Source organism: Pseudorca crassidens, chromosome 12, assembly GCF_039906515.1.
Source record: "Pseudorca crassidens isolate mPseCra1 chromosome 12, mPseCra1.hap1, whole genome shotgun sequence".
In the NCBI taxonomy this organism is placed as follows: Eukaryota; Metazoa; Chordata; class Mammalia; order Artiodactyla; family Delphinidae; genus Pseudorca; species Pseudorca crassidens.
The window spans coordinates 76,527,654-76,546,537 of record NC_090307.1 but is presented as its reverse complement, the minus strand read 5'-3'; the positions used below and the strand labels follow the sequence as shown (position 1 = coordinate 76,546,537).

Genomic DNA, 18,884 nt, shown 5'->3' with positions numbered 1-18,884 from the left:
ATGCTTTATTTTCACCAGATTTTGAGCGCTTATTGGGTACTAGAATTTGTAGTAAATATGAAGCACCTACCGTGCGCTTCTACCAAGTGCTTATGAACAAATGTGCAGCGCTTATTCTGCGCCAGATTTTTGCACGTATCTCATTTAAATGTGAGAGTGAAAGTGAACCTCCAGGCTCTGCCCGGGGGCCCAGGATGGGGGCTCTGGCCGAAGAGAGAGGAGTGCACACCTGAGCAGGTGGGAGGAGGGGAGGCGGTGCCCTCTTCTCTTGGTGCACTGCAGACCCAGGGCGCCCTCGAATAGCAAGGGGGCGTGGAAGGTCACTCTAAGGGGAAGATGCAGTGGCAGGCGAGGCGGAGAAGGTCTTGCTGACCCGGCTGCCCCCGGTCTGCGGGGAGGAGGGCGGGGCCAAACGGGTGGGCGGGACCGGTATTGTCCGCTCCGCGGGGCATGCCGGGAGCTCCGCCCCCAACATGGCGTCTCACTGACAGTTGGCTGCCGAGAGGCAGAGGCGGATCTTGCTCCTCAGGGCGGCGGCGGCGGCGGTGGCGGCGGGGCCAGGGTCTCCGGGGCCAGGGGTGGGAGGATGGCGGCTCGGACCTCCTAGGGCGGAGCTCCACGGGCGAGGCGGCGAGCGGGGTGCTGCAGGCGGGCGCGGCGGCTGCTGCCATGGACTGGTGATCGCGGCGGCTACTGCTCGCGTCTCCCCTGGCCGGGCGGCTGCTCCTCACCGCCAACCCCTCAGCCGGGGCCATGGGCTCGTCGGCGGCCGCGGCGGCTGCGGCGGCGGCGGCCGCGGACTCGGCGCAGTGGCTCTCGGTGAAGGAGGAGACCATCTTCCTGCACGACGGGCTGATCCGGGTCACCGACCTGGCCGAGCTGCCCAGCGAGATTCTCGGGGCCCCGGAGGCCGCCGACACCGACTTGGAGGTGAGCGAGGCTGCCCCCGGCCTCCGCCATCAGATTAGCCCACCCGCGCCGCATTCCCGGGGTCGGGCCCTCTCATCTCCGCTTCACCCCGACCCCGAGGCCCACGAAGGCTGCCCCAGCAGGTGTGTGTGGGCGCCGGGCAGGCAGGTGCGGGCCGCGCCGCGAGTCTGCAGACCACCCGCCTCCCTCCCTCCTCGGGGCCTCAATCCCCGCCGGGGATTTCATTTGTGGGTTCATTTTGAACGTTCCGACTACCAACATTTTATTAGACCATCACCCGGCACGGCCTTGAAGCCCCGGAGGAGCCGCCGCCGCCTCCCGGGCCCGGTCTCCCTTCCCCCACGGACCCCTTGGACGCACTTACAGGGCACACCCAGGCTGCTTAGCTTTGGGGACATTTTAATTTTAACGCTCTACACCCCCCCCATCTCGTCATTCCCTAGTGCTGTGCGTGTGTGTGTGTATGTGCGCGTGTGTGTTTTGTTTGTTTTTCTCGGGAGAAGGTAGTGGCAGCTGCCGGTCCGCGATGGGCAATCCAGCAACTACTCCGTGTCGTGCCTCGGATTGACACGGGGCCTTTGTCAGGGAAGCGGGCAGTGTGGACAGCGAGGGGGATGCTACAGCGGCCCTCGGTGCGCTATCCGCAAGGGTCACGGGCGTTTTAGGCCGCAAGGCCTTTTTATGAGCTCGGGGGTCGCGGAGAAGCCCAGGCTTAGGAGCCGTGGCAGGTGCAAAAGCAAATCTCAGCAATTGTGCCGCTGGGTTTGGGGGCAGAAGGAAACCAAATATGCTGGATGGATGGGAACTTTCCACCGACTTCTCTTGGTTTCGTGTTTGCCCAGGGGTGGCAGTACTGGCAGGATCGGTTCATCGAGGCACTGCTCCCCCTCCACTTTGTGGGGTGACATTTTGATGTGTAGGTAGCATGGGGTGTCACGAAATTCTTGTTGTCGCAAGGAGGACTCTCTGGGGTAGGGCGCAGAGAGGATGGCTTGTCTTCTGGCTATAAACGGAATGCGAGGAATCTTTTGTGTTATGCGGTTTTGCGGGCACTTTGGCTTTCAGCACAACGAACATTTATAGAAATGGATTAAAACCCATTTCTATGTGTTTCTGGAAACGGCAGTGATGGGATCCCGTTGGCGGAGACATTTGGACGTGTCTGAGATGCGAATACGTTCCTCTATATTTTTGTGTCTGGATTTGAAGTTGAAGTTGCGGCTGCGGCATTCCCATTGTGAACTCTTAATGACTTATTTTACAGTCTGGCCACCAAAAAATAAGGCATGTGCAAATTGATAGGGAATTCTGAACATGGAATCATAGTTTTATTATGTCTCATTTGGGCCTTTTCTATAAAAAGCAAGGTGTGTCTGAGTGTCTTATATGCTTAAAAACTCAAGGGGCATTATGCTATGATGGTGGAATCTTTTGATATAATTGGTTCTCTTGTATGTGAAATGAGGAAGGCAGATGCTCTTTGTTCCTTAGAGACAAAGTTCACAGATCCAAAATTTCTATACGTATGTAATTTATTTATTATTAAAAAGTGTAGGATTAGTTAAAAATACCTGAGCTGTTAAGCTGGCTTTCCTAAGATGTTTACTGTACAAATGTACTGAGTAGTTGTCAGGTATTTCCACAGATGAATGATTTAATAGAAAGAATCTCTCTGGCCTGGAAGATTTTTTAAAAACTTAAAAAAAATTTTTATGGTCTGACCTCTCAGAAACCAATATGTATACGGGTGATAAACATTTCTGAATGTAGTCAGAACTTTTTTCATTTCTTTCCATATGTTATACAGGCAACATAGTATCAGGAGAAATAGCTAAGAATGTTTTTGTGGCTGTTAGGTTTGTGTTTTGCATATTTAATGATAATAATATTGAGTAAGTGTATCCTATGTGTCAGGCATTGTTTTACTAAATTCTCCAAGGGATCCTGGTTTAAAAAAGAGTGCGGAGGGATCCTGGTAGCTAAATATTGTTACCTGTTGTAACAGTTGTAAATATTGTACCCATGTACAGGTAAGGCAAGTAAAGTACAGAGCAGGTATGCAACTTGCTCAAGATCACACATAGTTGGAGAAGAGAGCCTGGACTTTAACCCAGGTCTGTTTGGCCTCAAACATATCTGCTCCTAATCATAATATTCCACTACCTTCATGCATGTATGATACTCATATTTGTAATTGTTTTAAGTTTAATAACTGGGTAAAGATAGGGTAATAAACAGGTATCTTTATTTCCTTTCTAGTGACTTACTCTTTTTACATCTGAGGAAGATTAGAGGTTCATCAACTTTTTAAAAACTAACTTTTGAAATGCTACTACCCCTGTGAGGCTCTTCCAAGCCTCTCCTTCCACTGGACATCTGGGTGAAAGTGACCAATTTTTACAGGATTTTATAGTTATATAGAATCTTTCAGTTAACAATTTTGGATTAAGAAAGATGAGACTCAAACTGAGGTGACTAATTTATGATTGGCAACCTTAACGCGTAAGACTGCACTAGCTGCAATAGAGTCTCAGAATTTTAGAGCAAGGAGGAACCTTAGAGATACTTGTTTCCCTCATTTTAGAGAGAAGTTATCTGAGATCAGGAGAGGTTTTGGCTTGGTAGCATAGCTAGTTATGGCAGGACAAGTGACTAGACCCTGGCTTTCCTGGCTTTGAATTCCAGTGTTCTTTTCGCTATGTAAGTGCTGCTCAAAGATAAATGTGAATCCGAAAAAAGAACCCATCCTAAGAGGTAGATCAGCGTTAACTTAGCATTTTAATTTAAGCAATAGCAGAGGATTGGAATTAAAAATTTTCTTCTCAGTGAATTTCAAAGGAAAGGTTTTTTTGTTTGTCTTTCAGTCAATAGTGTTTAATCAACAAATTCATTAACAAGTGTTTGTGGAATTCAGAGGTGAGCTGAGCCCACTGTCGTGGGTGTTGGGGACATAGCAGGGGATAAAATAAAATCCTTGTTCTTAAAAAAGCTTTTTTTTTAGTGGGGGATATAGACGATAACAAATTGTCAAATATAGGACATGTGAATAATATGTCAAATGATAAGTGCTATGGAGAAAAGTATAGCTGGGTAAGAGGGATGGAGAGTAATGGTGTGGGGAAGGGTCTGTTTTACATACAGTGGACCGGAAAGGAAAGACCAGGATGGCATTTGACACCTGAAAGAAATGAGAGTGTACCATATGGCTATACTGGGGGGAGCACATCCCAGACAGAGGACAGCAAGAGCCAAGTCCCTGAGAGGGAAGCAACCTTAGCATCCTTAGTGTGGAGCTCTGAGCCCAGTAAGCAAAGGGGGAAAGGAGAGTGAGTGATAGGAGATGGAGGCCAGGTCTGCAGATCAAGTAGGGCCTTGTAGGTAAGGACTTTGAATCTACTTGAGCAGATTAAAGATGCAGAGTGAAGCTCTTTCTTGGCCTTTGAAATAGCTATCTGTGTTTAATTTTATGTTTTTGGCAAAAAGTGAAAGCATGCAGGAAATTAGTTTTTAAGTGTTGAAATAAATATAAATTCAAGAGAAATAAAAAAGCAATAGCTCAAAAATGACAAATATTATTGAATTTTGCATTACATTTCATAGACTATTAGTCTTTTTAAAATTAAGGTAATTTACAAGAAAAAAGCATTAGTTTCTTTGTGGAAGTTCCAAAAGAATTCAGCTTCCTGTCTCATTTTTCTTTACAAATTCCAGGTGGGGACAGGCGTCATACATCTGGATGTTGATAGAGAAGCTAATTGACTTGCTCAAGGTGGCCAAGATATTTTTTACTCCGTAGTTTAGATTAATTTTGAACCCAAGCATTTTCGTTAGTGTTTCTCATCTTTCATTGTGTTTGTTTATAAGGACCCCCCCACCACCCGCCCCATTCAAAGACTTGAACATGTATGTTCATGGAAGCTTTATCTGTGTTTGCCAAAAACTGGAAATAATCAAAATGTCCATCAACAAGTGAATGGATAAACAGGTGTGGTACATTCGTATAATGGAATACTAAGCAATAGAAATGAATGAGTTGTTGATACTGACAACTTGGATTTATGCTGAGTGGAAGAACCCAGTCATACAAGAGTGCATACTGTAAGATTCCATTTATATGATGTTCTAGGAAGTGTAAACTAATCTGTAGTTATGGAAAGCATCTGCTTTCCATAGACGATAACAAATTGTCAAATATAGGACATGTGAATAATATGTCAAATGATAAGTGCTATGGAGAAACGTATAGCTGGGTAAGAGGGATGGAGAGTAATGGTGTGGGGAAGGGCTCTGTTTTACATACAGTGGACTGGAAAGGAAAGACCAGGATGGCATTTGAGACCTGAAAGAAATGAGAGTGTACCATATGGCTACTGGGGGGAGCACATCCCAGACGGAGGACAGCAAGAGCCAAGTCCCTGAGAGGGAAGCATCCTTAGCATCCTTAGTGTGGGGCTCTGAGCCCAGTAAGCAAAGGGGGAAAGGAGAGTGAGTGATAGGAGATGGAGGCCAGGTCTGCAGATCAAGTAGGGCCTTGCCAGTGGCTGCCTGGGGATGAAGGCAGGCAGGAAGGGTTGGGAGAAAGGATTACAGAGGTGCATAAGGAAACTTTTGGGGTGATGGCAATGTTCCCTATTTTGATTGTGGTGATGGTTTCATGTTGTATGTATACATACGTTGAAACTCCTGAAATTGTACACTTTAAATATGTGTAGTTTATTGTATGCCAGTTATAGTTCAGTAAAACAAAACCCGCAGAAGCCCAGAATGCTTTACTGATGTGAAAAAGGCTCAATAGGTCTTTGGGTTTGTTTTTTGTTTTTAATCATGTAAGGGAAGGAACCTTTGGGTTTGGAGGTGATCAGCTTAAATAGTCAAGGCTTTGAATACTTATGTTACACTTAAGTGAAAGCTTTGAGGTGATATTTAAATTCATAAATGTTGATCTGTTCTCCTAGGAGGATACTACCACCTGTTTATCCTTTGGTCAGAATTCTTTGGAAAGTGTTTAGGTACTTTTAGAGGATTCCAAATTCTAGATTTGGAAGAGTTAATGAATAAATGAATAAACTGCCTCTGTTCACTAACAGAATTAATTATCAGGTAATTAATGAGCACTAGAATAAGAGTCGCTGAATCTTGGTACAGTGTTCTGTGACCTCAGCAAATGGCTCAAAATTTCTCAGGTGAAAGAATATAAAAAAAGAATGTATATATGTTTATAACTGAGTCACTCTGCTGTCCAGCAGAAATTAGCACAACATGGTAAATCAACTATTCTTCAATTAAAAAAAAAAAGGAAAAAAAAAGTTCTCGGGTATGACTGGCTAGCTGTAAAGTTAGGACGAAGTATTTGAAGACTGTGGGAGGCAGTATTGCCTAGAGGTTAAAGTCAGTTTTAAAGAGTCAGACTGGGATTGAAACTCTAGCTCTGCCCGTGACCTTGGGCAAGTTCAATTACTTTAATAATCCCTGGTTTCTTCCACTGCAACTTCTTTGTCATCATTGTCACCACCTCTACCACCACGAGGACAACAGTGTCAGCATATTGCATGCCAGGCTCTGTGCTAAGCACTTCCCACCCGTTATCTCATTTAATCCTCACTGCAACTTCATGAGGTTGGTACTATTGTCATCTTTATTTTACAAATAAGGAAGCCATGGCACAGAAGTGAAGTTGATGAAGGTCATACGGTTACTAGTAAAGCTGAGGCTGAAATAGATCTGTCTGATTCCAGCCCAGGGTCGAGGCTTCAAAACCATTGTTAGACTGCCTAGTCATCTGTAAGAGGGGGATAATAATAGGGTTAACGTAAGGATTAGTTAAGGATGGTTGTGATTATGTTTACAGTGTATGAACTCTCTTTGGAAGGTGCTGTGTTGCTGAGAAGTTATTTTATGTATATTCAGTTAGCTGCCCAGTGTATATGAAAGCAAAACTATCCCATCAACAAATTTTTTTTCCTAGTAGTGAATAGTGGAGATAGTGCTTTTTTGGTGTGATCCCTTTGGAATTTTCTTCCTTCCCAGTTTGTTTGGAATCTGGCTGGCAGATGAGATAATAGTCTTCATTTCAGTTTTCCTCCAATTGTATGCCTGGGGTCTTGCTAAATAAATCAGTTTTGATTATTATCTGTCTTCTTGGCTTCCATATTGGCTGCCATAAAATACCACCTGTTGGCCAGGGCTACTGGGGGGATTGTCATGCACCTGTTCTTTCCTAAGTCATATAAGGTACCTGTGGTGATAATTATGAAAGGACTGTCAGTTCCTGAAGGTGCCCCATGCTTTCTCCTCCCTCCACCCCTCTTTCTGGCTTGTTTTACAGTGGTGATGGTGGGGTGAACACAAGGAGTGTAGTCTGCTTTGCAAGATGTTTAGTCAATAGTTGTAGACAAATGTAAATAACAGCAGGTGATCAACTATGGGACAAATGCATAATTACTTCAGAAGGAGAGAAGACTGCAGAAATTGTATCACTATTACTTTGATGCTGCATTGTTATGTATTCATTAAGTTCTTTAAAAACCAATACATAAATACATTCTTATAAAAAAATGCAGGTTAAACTGAAGTTCCTTTTGACTACCATCACTAGTCCTGTTTCCATCTACTCCCCACCCTGGTTAAATCAATGATAAATTTTTTTGGTATATTCTTCAAGACCATTGTTGAATGTGTATGTTTATGTGTGTGGTGTGTGGGGGGTGTGTGTGTGTGTGTGTGTGTACATAACACTTTTTATTATTTTTTCTTTTTTGCGTAATAGATTTGATTCTAGGGACTTCCCTGTGGTCCAGTGGTTGAGACTTTGCCTTCCAATGCAGGGGGTGTGGGTTCAGTCTCTGGTTGGGGAGCTAGGATGCCACATGCCTTGGGGCCAAAAAAACAAAACATAAAACAGAAGTCATATTGTAACAGATTCAATTAAGACTTTAAAAATGGTCCACATCAAAAAAAAAAAAAGATTTGATGCTAGACATATCATTCTATAACTTGCTTCTTAGATTCAATGATATGTTTTGATTTTTCTATGTCTCCACATATAGATCTATTGCAATTTTTAAGTGCTGTACAAGACTCCGGAAATACCATAGCTTATTTAGCCATTCTCCTACTGATGAGTGTGTTAGTTTCCTGTTGCAATGCTAACACACTATTACAAACTTAGTGGCTTAACACAACACAAACTTATTCTCTTACATTTCTGGAGATCAGAAGTCCTAAATGAGTCACATTGGGTTAAAGTCAGGTGTTGGCAGATCTGGTTCCTTCCGGAGGCTCTAGGGGAGAATGCATTCCCTTGCCTCTTTCACAGCTTCTAGTGGCCACCTGTATTCCTTGGCTTGTGGCTCCTTCCTCGAACCTTTAAAGTATATCACCCTCGTCTCTGATCTGTCATCATGTCATTTTCTCCTCTCACTGATTCCTCTTGCATGCCTTTTACAAGGACCCTTGTGATTACATTTAGAGCCCACCCGGATAATACAGGGTAATCTCCGCATCTCAGGATCCTTAATTTCATCACATCTGCAAAGTCCCTTTTGCCATCTAAGGTCACATTCACAGGTTCCAGGGATTAGGATGTGGACATCTTGGCAAGGGGGGGTGGTGGTTATTATTCAGCTTACCACGATGGTTATTTTTGTTGTTTGAAATTCAGTTTTTCACTATTAAAAATGGTCCTTCAGTGCACATCCTTGCATGCCTGTTTGTGCATATGTGGGAGTATTTCTCTAGAGCAGATCCTGAGAAGTAGAATTGCTGAGTCATAGGTGACCATTTTACGTTTGAAGAGACACTGCCAAATTGCTCTCCACAGTGGCTTACACCAATTCATACTCCCAAGTAACAGTGCTTGATAGGACCTCTTTCCCTCACACCCTCATAGAGACCATTTTAGAACTTATGGATTTGCTTAAATTTATCATTTGCTTAAGTCAATGGCTTTCACTCCAAAAGATCAGTCCAATAGATACAGTTGGGTACCTGGACCTGCATGCCAAATCATGCTCAGCTGAAAGAAGCCAGGGTTTTCTGTTATTGCTGCCTGGCTGTTATCACTTCACTTCAGAGGACTTCTCTTGTGGCTTGATCGCCTTCGCCTCCTGGCATGTACTCATGTTAGTCAGTAATCCAGTTAATACAGACTATGTCCATATATAGGCAGGAGAGAACAGCAACTTTGTATTCTGATGGTCTGGGGATGCTGCCAGAGGCCAGCAGAGCCAGGGAGCTGCCCACCCTGGGAAGAGATGCACTGGCCCCTGAAGTGTGTTCAGAGTGCATAGCATTTGTTAGGCAGACTATCTGGACTCAGATTGTCTTAAAATTTTCTCTCTTATATGCCAGTATAAGGAGTAATTCTATGTTTTTCTGACCTATATAGAAAATAATTGATAGTTCATTATATATATATATATTTTTTTTTGCGGTACGCGGGCCTCTCACTGTTGTGGCCTCTCCCGTTGCGGAGCACAGGCTCCAGACGCACAGGCTCAGCGGCCGTGGCTCACGGGCCCAGCTGCTCCGCAGCATGTGGGATCTTCCTGGATTGGGGCACGAACCCGTGTCCCCTGCATCGGCAGGCGGACTCTCAACCACTGTGCCACCAGGGAAGCCCAGTTCATTATATTTTTATGCTGTCAGAACTTTTTTGATTATAAAGAAGTAACACATGGATGTTGTAGAAAATGGAGAAAGCACTAAAGGTGTAAAAGAGAAAAGAAATATCCTTTGATTGCATTATCCAGAAATAGCCATATTAACTAATTTTTTTACTATTTCCTTCTTAAATTCACATTTATATATATTATTATAAATAAACCCAAAAGATTTTTAGTGTTTGGAGTGTCATTTTCTTCTTTTTCTTTTTTGCAGTGTTATTTTCTTGATAAAGTTTGGTAAATTACAAATTTGTGGTAATTATTAAAGTGTGTTTCAATCAACTATACTTCAATAAAAAATTTTTTTAAAAATTTAAAAGCAGGGACTTCCCTGGTGGCGCAGTGGTTAAGAATCTGCCTACCAATGCAGGGGACACGGGTTCAAGCCCTGGTCCAGGAAGATCCCACATGCCGCGGAGCAACTAAGCCCGTGAGCCACAACTGCTGAACCTGCGCTCTAGAGCCCGCGAGCCACAACTACTGAAACCCACTCACCTAGAGCCCAAGCTCCGCAACAAGAGAAGCCACTGCAATGAGAAGCCTGCACACCGCAACGAAGAGTAGCCCCCCGCTTGCTGCAACTAGAGAAAGCCCACACGCAGCAGCGAAAACCCAACACAGTCAAAAATAAATAAATAAATGAAAATTAAAAAAAAAATTAAAAGCAACAACAACAATAACAACAAAAAAGTGTGTTCTTGCAACCTGTTATTATTGGCAGTTTATAATTAAAAAGGATTTTTATAGTGCTGTTATAATTCCCCTCCCAATAATGTTGAATATTTGTGTGGAGCTTTTTTTTTTTTTTTTTTTTGCGATATGCGGGCCTCTCACTGCTGTGGCCTCTCCCGCTGCGGAGCACAGGCTCCGGACGCGCAGGCTCAGCGGCCATGGCTCACGGGCCCAGCCGCTCCGCGGCATGTGGGATCTTCCCGGACCGGGGCACGAACCCGTGTCCCCTGCATCGGCAGGCGGACTCTCAACCACTGCGCCACCAGGGAAGCCCTGTGTGGAGCTTTGAGTTTATGAAGTGCTATTAAGCATAGTTGTAGAATAATTAATTAATGTTCCATGATGGGACACTTTGAAGTGGACACAACTTGAATCCCTGGTGTTTCTACTGAAACCTGCAGTCGGCTGAATTACCAGGTCAGAGCACAACGTGTAGCAATTTTAGATTAACAACAAAGAGATACATAATTTGCAAACTATTTTATGCAAATTGTAGGTTTAGCAACACTAATAACTACAGATGTGTGGTTCAAGTAGTGGTTTTATACCAAACAGAATATTAACATTCAGCTTGTATTTGTAATGGATCTTTTCTGTGTTTACTGTATTTTCTTTGAGCTCTGTGGTTTGCTTTACTGATTTCAAATGAACCAAGTCTCATATAAAAGATACAGCTATTTACAGGACAGACTAGAAAATCTGGACCTCCTATTTCTATTGATATATTTGCTTTTCTTACTCCTGAAATAGAATCATTAAGAATGTTAAAGGAGAATCTATCAACATATTTTCATCAAAACAGTGGCCTATAATAGAATAATTACCTTCTTTATTTCTTGATACTGATTCCTTCCTGATCATCCAGTTGTGGTGTGGCTGAAAGACAACTTACTGGTTTGTTTAATCTAGAAAGGAGCAAAATGGGTGGTGGAAAGGTAAAAATACATTTGGGGAACTTTGGAGGGAGAATTTTTTTGGATGAGTTTATAATAAAAGTTTGCTTTCCGTCAGGGATTCTGAACCTGAATAGAATTCAGGGCGGTCTGTGAACTTGGATGGGAAAAATTATATGTTTATTTACACATACCTTTAGCTAGAATGGAGCATTTCCTTCTATTATGAATGTAGTCAACAAACTCTAGTAGTATTGGCAGTACCTGTGACCTTGTAACCAGTAGAAATCATAGATATTTTCATATCATATTACATTTGTTGAACATATCTTGAAATACTGTTTATGCTCATCTCACCACCACTTAGAAATTATGGCAAGTATTAGATCTTGTTATTCAATGTACTAATAGTGAAGTTCCTATGTTGATATCACAAATTTGTTTCTTAAAGTATTTTGGTACCTGTATTTTAGTATACTGTAATTGGTTTCTTATAATTCTGTGTATTTTGTTTTATGCATTTAAAAATGTAACTGGAGAAGGGTTGGTAAGCATCACCAAACTTGTGAAGGTTAGAGGCCCCTGAGATAGACTCTCTTTCTGCCAGCATCTCTCCCTTTTTTGGTCGAAGTTTGCTGACGACTAGCATAGTTTGCAATTGTTTGAAAGAAAAGTGAACCACATTTTGGAAAATCCCTTCTGTGGTAGAATATGTTATTCTTCTACAGTTTTTCCCATTATCTACTAACTGTAAGCTATTAGCGAATAATAATTTTCTTGGGTAATCTGATCTTTGCCCATTTGCTAAATGTGGTATCATTAACCAGGAAACTATTTTTCTTAAGAAAATTAAATACTTGCTAAAAAGTGACAAACAGTTCTTTTGAAATAGAACAATTTTTTGTTCACCAAATATTTTGGTTTTTTCCCCCTTGTCTGGTCAACTGAAACTATGGGAATAAAAATTCATCAACATACTTTATATTGGTATCTTATACTGCTAATAATGAACCGTTTTAAACAGGTGGCCTCAAGCAGTAACAGTTGGTATCCCAGGAGAACATTATTTTTCACGTTCGAAATTCATTTTGCTTTCATCTTCTCCATAGAGTACTGTTATGTGATTTTGGTTTCATTTATTGTTCAAATTGTTATTTTATGCTTGAATTGTAAAAGTTTAGCAGTTTTACTTAAGTAGCCACAAGAACTGTGCTGTCCAGTGGGTAGCTACTACCCACATGTGGCTATTGAGCCCTCGAAATGTGGCTCGTCAGAAGTGAAGTGTGCTGAAAGTGTAAAAGACACATCAGATTTTGAAGACTTCACACAAAAAGGATGTAAAATACATCCCTAATAATATTTAAATGGATTAAATGTTGAAATGGTAATATTTTGGATATGATGGGTTAAATATGTTATTTAAATTAAAATATACTAAAATTAATTTCATCTATTTCTTTTTACCTTTTTAAATGTGGCTACTGGAAAATATTAATTTCCATATGTGTTTCACCTATTTCCATATGTGTTTCACCTATTTCTGTTGGCCAGTGCTTCTGTATACGGAGGGCAGCAAGCTATGGTCCTCATGGTCATATCCAGCTGTCTGTTTTTGTAAATAAAGTTTAATTGGAACATAACCAGTACATTCATTTACATATTATCTGCCTTCATGCTACAATGCAGAATTGAGTATTTGTGACAGAGACCTTATGACCAGCAAGCCTTCCAGGGGCTTCCATATATACTATTTTCATTTCATCTTTTCAGTGGCTCCATGAGGCAGTAGAGGAGATATTTATTATTTTAGAAAAAAAGGCTTAGAGAAGCAAAATGATTTGTACAAGGTCACATAATTAGGACTCTTCCATTTCTTGAGTGATTTTCCACTATACCTCTGCTTTAGGTTGCACTTGATCTTAATAACCTATTGTCTCTGAGACAGTAGTTAATGGCAGCTATTTTAAATAAGAACTACGCAGCCCAATCTACACGTGGCTGCCAGAGTAATCTTCCTAAAGCAGTTATGTTACTTTCTTGCTCAAATCTTCAGTGGCTTCCCATTTCCTGCAAAATAAGATAATAATTCAACGTAGCTATGCTTTGGCTCCATCTACCTTTCTAGTCTTATATCATTAATCCTTGCCCACCCCCCCCCACCTTTCCCCATGTTTTACAAACTCACCACATTTACTCCTACAACCTTGGTTTAAGGGGTTCCATTGCCCTGGGGTACCCCATCTCCACCTTTGGAACACTACCCTTTATCCTATATGTGGCAGATCAAATGCCACTCCTCAATGAAATTTTCATGATGCCTACAGTTAGCAGCAGTCATACTCTCTTCTGTATCTCCATAGCACTGCCTTATATATATTAAAGTTATTTATTTGCATCTTGATCACCCTTACTATATTATAAGCTCTTTGAGAACAGCCATTTCATATTGTATGTTGAGTACCTACTAATATAGTAGGAGCTCCAACTTTGGATATTGATTGAACTGAATGTTAAAAGGGGCATTTAAAATGTGTGAAAGAGTGTGATTTAATGAATAATATCATAAGTTGAGGACATAGGTGAGGAAAAATTCATTAATAGAGAATAAGAATAGATAGTTATTTTTGGTGAACTAAAAGTAGTTCAGGTGAGACTTTAGGAATTTTAATAATTGCAGTTATGCTTTGCATTTTAGATACGAAGAGAGAACACATCCCAACAGTTGTCGTAAATGTTGTTAATGCTTGAATGTGGATAATATGGGGTTAAGACCTTTGATTTTGTGTAGAGCATAATGAATTTTGCGTAGAGAATGATGGATTCCCAAGAGATTTCTGAAAACCGCTAGATTAGAGGGAGTCAATTGAAAATACCTGGTTTTGCTCATCATTCGAAAAATCTTAATGAATTGGAATGAATTTTTGTTTAACTTAGTTGTTCTACAGTTAGGTAGTGAACTTGAGCACTGTTGTGTATATTTGGAACATTTTCATGTAGAGATTTTTTTTTTCAGGGCTTTCAGTCAGCTGTGTCCATTTACCAGCTTTTATTGAGTGGCAGTGTCTTAAGGACTGAACTGTCACAAAAGTTATAGGATTTAGCATAATCTAGTTACTGATTAGCATAATAAGGCTTGTAGTCATAATTTAAAACATTACAAAATGCTTAAAATTTTAAAAATTAAAATGTTAGAATTTTAGAAAATTTGCAAAATGTAAAAACAGTATAAAGAAGAAAATAATATTACCACCTAGAGATGAGTTTAGTTTATATTTTAATGTGTTTCCCTTCAGACTTTTTTCTATGCATGTACACTTACACTTCTGTCTCATGTACCAGAGAATATAATTTTAAATACCTGCATAGATATTAAAGTCTGCATGGTATTTCATTATATGGATGTTCAATGATTTATTTACCCATTCCTCTATTGTCGGATATTTAGTCAATTCTGTTGAAAAGTTTTTAAAATTAGGGAAGTGGTTTTATAAATAGTGAGATTCTTCTCTTTAAGTATGCTACGACACACATGTATGACCATCTAGGTTTATTTACCATAAGTTAGAATGAGAAACTTCAGAACTGTGCCATAACTGTATAAATTGATAGGATTGTTTCACTGTTTAATTGTACATTTTTATATGCATAATCAAGTTCATATTTCTGATCATGTAAGTAATACATAAATTACATGTGAAGTCTGTGGATTCATTAGGTGCTTTATTAAAAATTTTAGAAAAGCAACACATGGTTCAAAATTCTTAAGGTTCAAAAGGGAGTTCAGGGAAAACTCTACTTCTGCAGGAGAGAGTGGTTCCCCCCAGAGGTATTTAATGCACATAGAAGCTGATGCATAGCAGATATCTCTGGACTTCAGCTCCCACTACACCCACCCTCCTTCCCTTCACTCCACTACAGCCGTCTTGGCCTCCTGGTGTTCATCACAGGTCAGGCTGGCGGGTCCCAAGGGCTCCCTTCTTCAGGGCCGTTGTTCTTCCCTTTGGATGAAATTAGCTTCCATAGGGCAACAATCCACAAAGGTGATAGAGGTGGTACTTCTGAGAATATTAGAGTATGAAAAACTTAGAAACTTAACATATTAGAAAACAAAAATAGCCATATTACCAAGGGTGGCTTTAACTCTGATAGCAGACCAGTGGGGAAACTTTGAAACAACTGAAACAATGAATCTTTTCAAACAGATACGAACAGTTACATATGTGTAGCACAGTTCCAGAGAGTACAGATAGAAACCGTACTTTGAGTACCACCCGTGGCAAAGGAGACAGGACTTTTTAGTTCAAAGGTTCTCTGGTTGCAAGACTGTGTGGTAATTCCACATAATTGGGACATACAGCGTTACCCAGAACTAGAACGGTTCTCCCCAAATTCTGATCTACAGATTCACCTTTCTCTAAGTAGTTCTGTTTGGTGCTAAAATGTCACCCTTCCTGCTACTAGAGTCAAACAGTCACTTACATGATAAGCAACTATATATTTATCTTGCACAGGACTGGTTTTTAAATGTGTATAAAGTACTATATTTTATGGCTCTTTCTTTGCCTGTTGCTTTTAGAATGAATGTTAATATGTGGGACCGTACAGAATATCGGATTTAAAGAAGGGTGGTATATTGAGTCAGTGACAGATCTGGGACTTCTAAATGCAGGAGTCTTTAGGGCATGTGTTGACACAGAGGGCGAGCCCAGTGGTTAAGCCTTTAGGCTTCGGCATTGACACACATATCTAGCCAACTTTTGATCACCTGTCAAAACTTCCATTTCTTGGTTATATTTTAATCTTTTTTTCATGACTTAGATTTAATTATTACTACGTCCAGTTTATAGAAACTGATTTGTTTGTAGGAGAGTTGCACCCCACCCTGAATGCTCCCAAATAAAAGCTGTGGTAGTTGCTGTTTATCCCTCTTACTCGGCTACATCTCCTCACTTTCGGTATCTGCCTCCCAGTTAAATTCTTATTCCTTTTCTCTGAGCTTATTCTTCCCTCTTCTTATTGCCTGTCCTCTTTTAGTCACTCCACTGAGGTGACAGAAGTGGCTGTCATTAGGTCGTTTATTTGCTGGTCACATCACATCTTCAGCATTCAGAATCATAGAATTTGTGGGGCTGAAAAGGATCTTGAGATTATTTAATACAGCTTTTTTTGCAGAAGACACTGAGTTCCTTTAGCCTATTGTGGTCATTTACTAAGAGTTAGGAGACTTTGGAAAATTAAATAGGTTGTATATAGAGCAATGCTACTCTAAGTGTAGGCCACATACCATGAACTTCCATCCGTAACAAAAAGGTAAGTACAGAAATTGAGAGTAAGCACTTAGAAACTTCATAACAGATTGCTAGACTAGTTTTATATCTGTTGAACGTAATAAAACTTGGGACTTGAATTTTGTGTCTTTTTTCACTTTTTTGGAGGTGCTAATTGATTTTATTGTATTTTACAAAACTTTTGTTCTACAATGGATTGGGAAAAACCAATCCTCCACCCAAGACAGTTTAAGAAGCACTGATATAGAATATCTAACACAATGTTTGGCATATAGTACGCTCTCAAAAACTAATAGCTTCCTTGTTTCTTAAAAGTTTGCATTTATTTTGGGTGAGGAAGCTAGAGATCTGAGTAGTAGATAAATGAAACATTACAGAAATGGGGTGATTAAAATCGACACTGCTTGTTTTCAAATACAAGCCACTCGGTTTTTTCCTTTTTAAACTTAGCCTATGCTTTGAAGAGAGATTTATACACAGTAGAACTGTAATATATATTTGCACTGATTCTTGGAGATACTTTATAACATTTAATGTGCTACTAAACCCTTAGCTCAGCAAGGGTGAAGGAACTTAAACTCTTTGGTAGCTAGTCATATCCATAAATATTTGAGTACATCATTATGCAGTATGCATATATCAATATTATCTCCTTGGATAAGGGAAGGAAAAGATCTAGTGAGAAGCACTGGGGCTTCTGTCAGTTTTCTCATGTCATTCAGCTTTTGGAAAGTACATAGTTGTAATATTTTTTGGCATTCCCATTTTGAAGCAATTTAATACCACATATAATAGCCCTTATATTTTTAGCAATCCTTGGCTACTTTTTGAAATTAGTCTCGTCCTGATTTTTTAATTGAGTTAAATTGTAGTTAAACTTACATATGACACAGTAAATATAGACTATCAAAGGCTCTTAGCTTACTGTGGTTTACAGGTTTGAGGGACATTTTTCGTATTACTCAAGATCGTGAAACTGCCACTCCCTATTTAAGGATAAAGAAAGGTCAGTGACTGAGCTAAGTGACTCTCCTCAAATGTCACCCCTTTAAAAATTCTGTTTGTAACCAATAATCCTTAGAAATGAATCCCTTTGATTTATGCAACTTCATTTTGGCAAATTTTAAAAACTATTTGAATGTTAAGAAACCTGAAAGGATTGCTTTTTGCTTGGCAATACCATCCACCTCCATATGATACCATACACATAATGTAATAGGACAAATCTTTATCCATATAATGGAATGGAATGACACATTAAAAAAAATCCTATTTGGGCTTCCCTGGTGGCGCAGTGGTTGAGAGTCCGCATGCCGATGCAGGGGACACGGGTTCATGCCCCGGTCCGGGAGGATCCCGCATGCCGTGGAGCGGCTGGGCCCGTGGGCCATGGCCGCTGAGCCTGCGCGTCCGGAGCCTGTGCTCCGCAACGGGAGAGGCCACAACAGTGAGAGGCCCGCGTACCGCAAAAAAAAAAAAAAAAAAAAAAAAAATCCTATTTGGAACATCCTTAATCTTATGCTGATTTAAATGTAGAATAAATATTTGGTCTGTAGGGCATATCACATATTTTCGTTTTGAGCCTCGTTTTTATTTGGACAAGGCTTACTTTTTGGTTATTTCATGTCTTAAAAAAATTAATTTTTAATTGTTTTAAATTGAAGTATAGTTGATGTACAGTATTTTATACAGGTGTACAATATAGTGATTCACAATTTTTAAAGGTTATAGTCCATTTATATTTACAAAATATTGGCTATATTCCCCATATTGTACAGTATACCCTTGTAGCTTATTTTATACATAATAGTTTGTACCTACTAATCCCCTACCCCTATTTTGTCCCTTCCCCTTCCCCACTGGGAACCACAGTTTGTCCTCTATATCTGTGTGTCTGCTTCTGTTTTGTTATATTCATTAGTTTGTTGTATTTTTTTAGATTCCACATATAAGTGATATCATACGGTATTTGTCTTTCTCTGTCTGACTTATTTCACTTAGCATAATACCCTCCAAGTCCATCCATGTTGCTGCAAATGGCAAAATTTCATTCTTTTTTTAAAATCAAATTCTTTTTTTAAAGATTTATTTTAAAAAATTATTTTAATTAATTAATTAATTAATTTATTTATTTATTGGGCTGCCTCGGGTCTTAGTTGTGGCATGTGGGATCTTTCATTGCGGCAAGTGGGCTCTTCATTGTGGCGCACGGGCTTCTTTCTAGTTGCGGTACGTGGGCTTAGTTGCCCTGACCAGGGATTGAACCCTGCATTGGAAGGTGGATTTTTAACCACTGGACTACCAGGGGAGTGCCTCAAATTCTTAACATCAGTGGTGCTTGAGACTGAGCTAGGATTTGAAATAACCAGCATATACCA

General features: G+C 40.5%; 1 protein-coding gene across 5 annotated transcripts in view; it reads left to right on the top strand.

The window, feature by feature from the left end:
• The first annotated feature begins 575 nt into the window (after window positions 1–575).
• HECTD4 (HECT domain E3 ubiquitin protein ligase 4) overlaps window positions 576–18,884 on the top strand; it is a 193,891-nt gene continuing 175,582 nt past the window's right edge. For all 5 annotated transcript variants that reach the window (XM_067700637.1, XM_067700635.1, XM_067700636.1 and 2 more), the window contains exon 1: window positions 576–930. In XM_067700637.1, coding sequence (XP_067556738.1) covers window positions 754–930 — 177 coding nt within the window. In that variant the 5' untranslated portion in view covers window positions 576–753. The remainder of the gene's footprint in view (window positions 931–18,884) is intronic.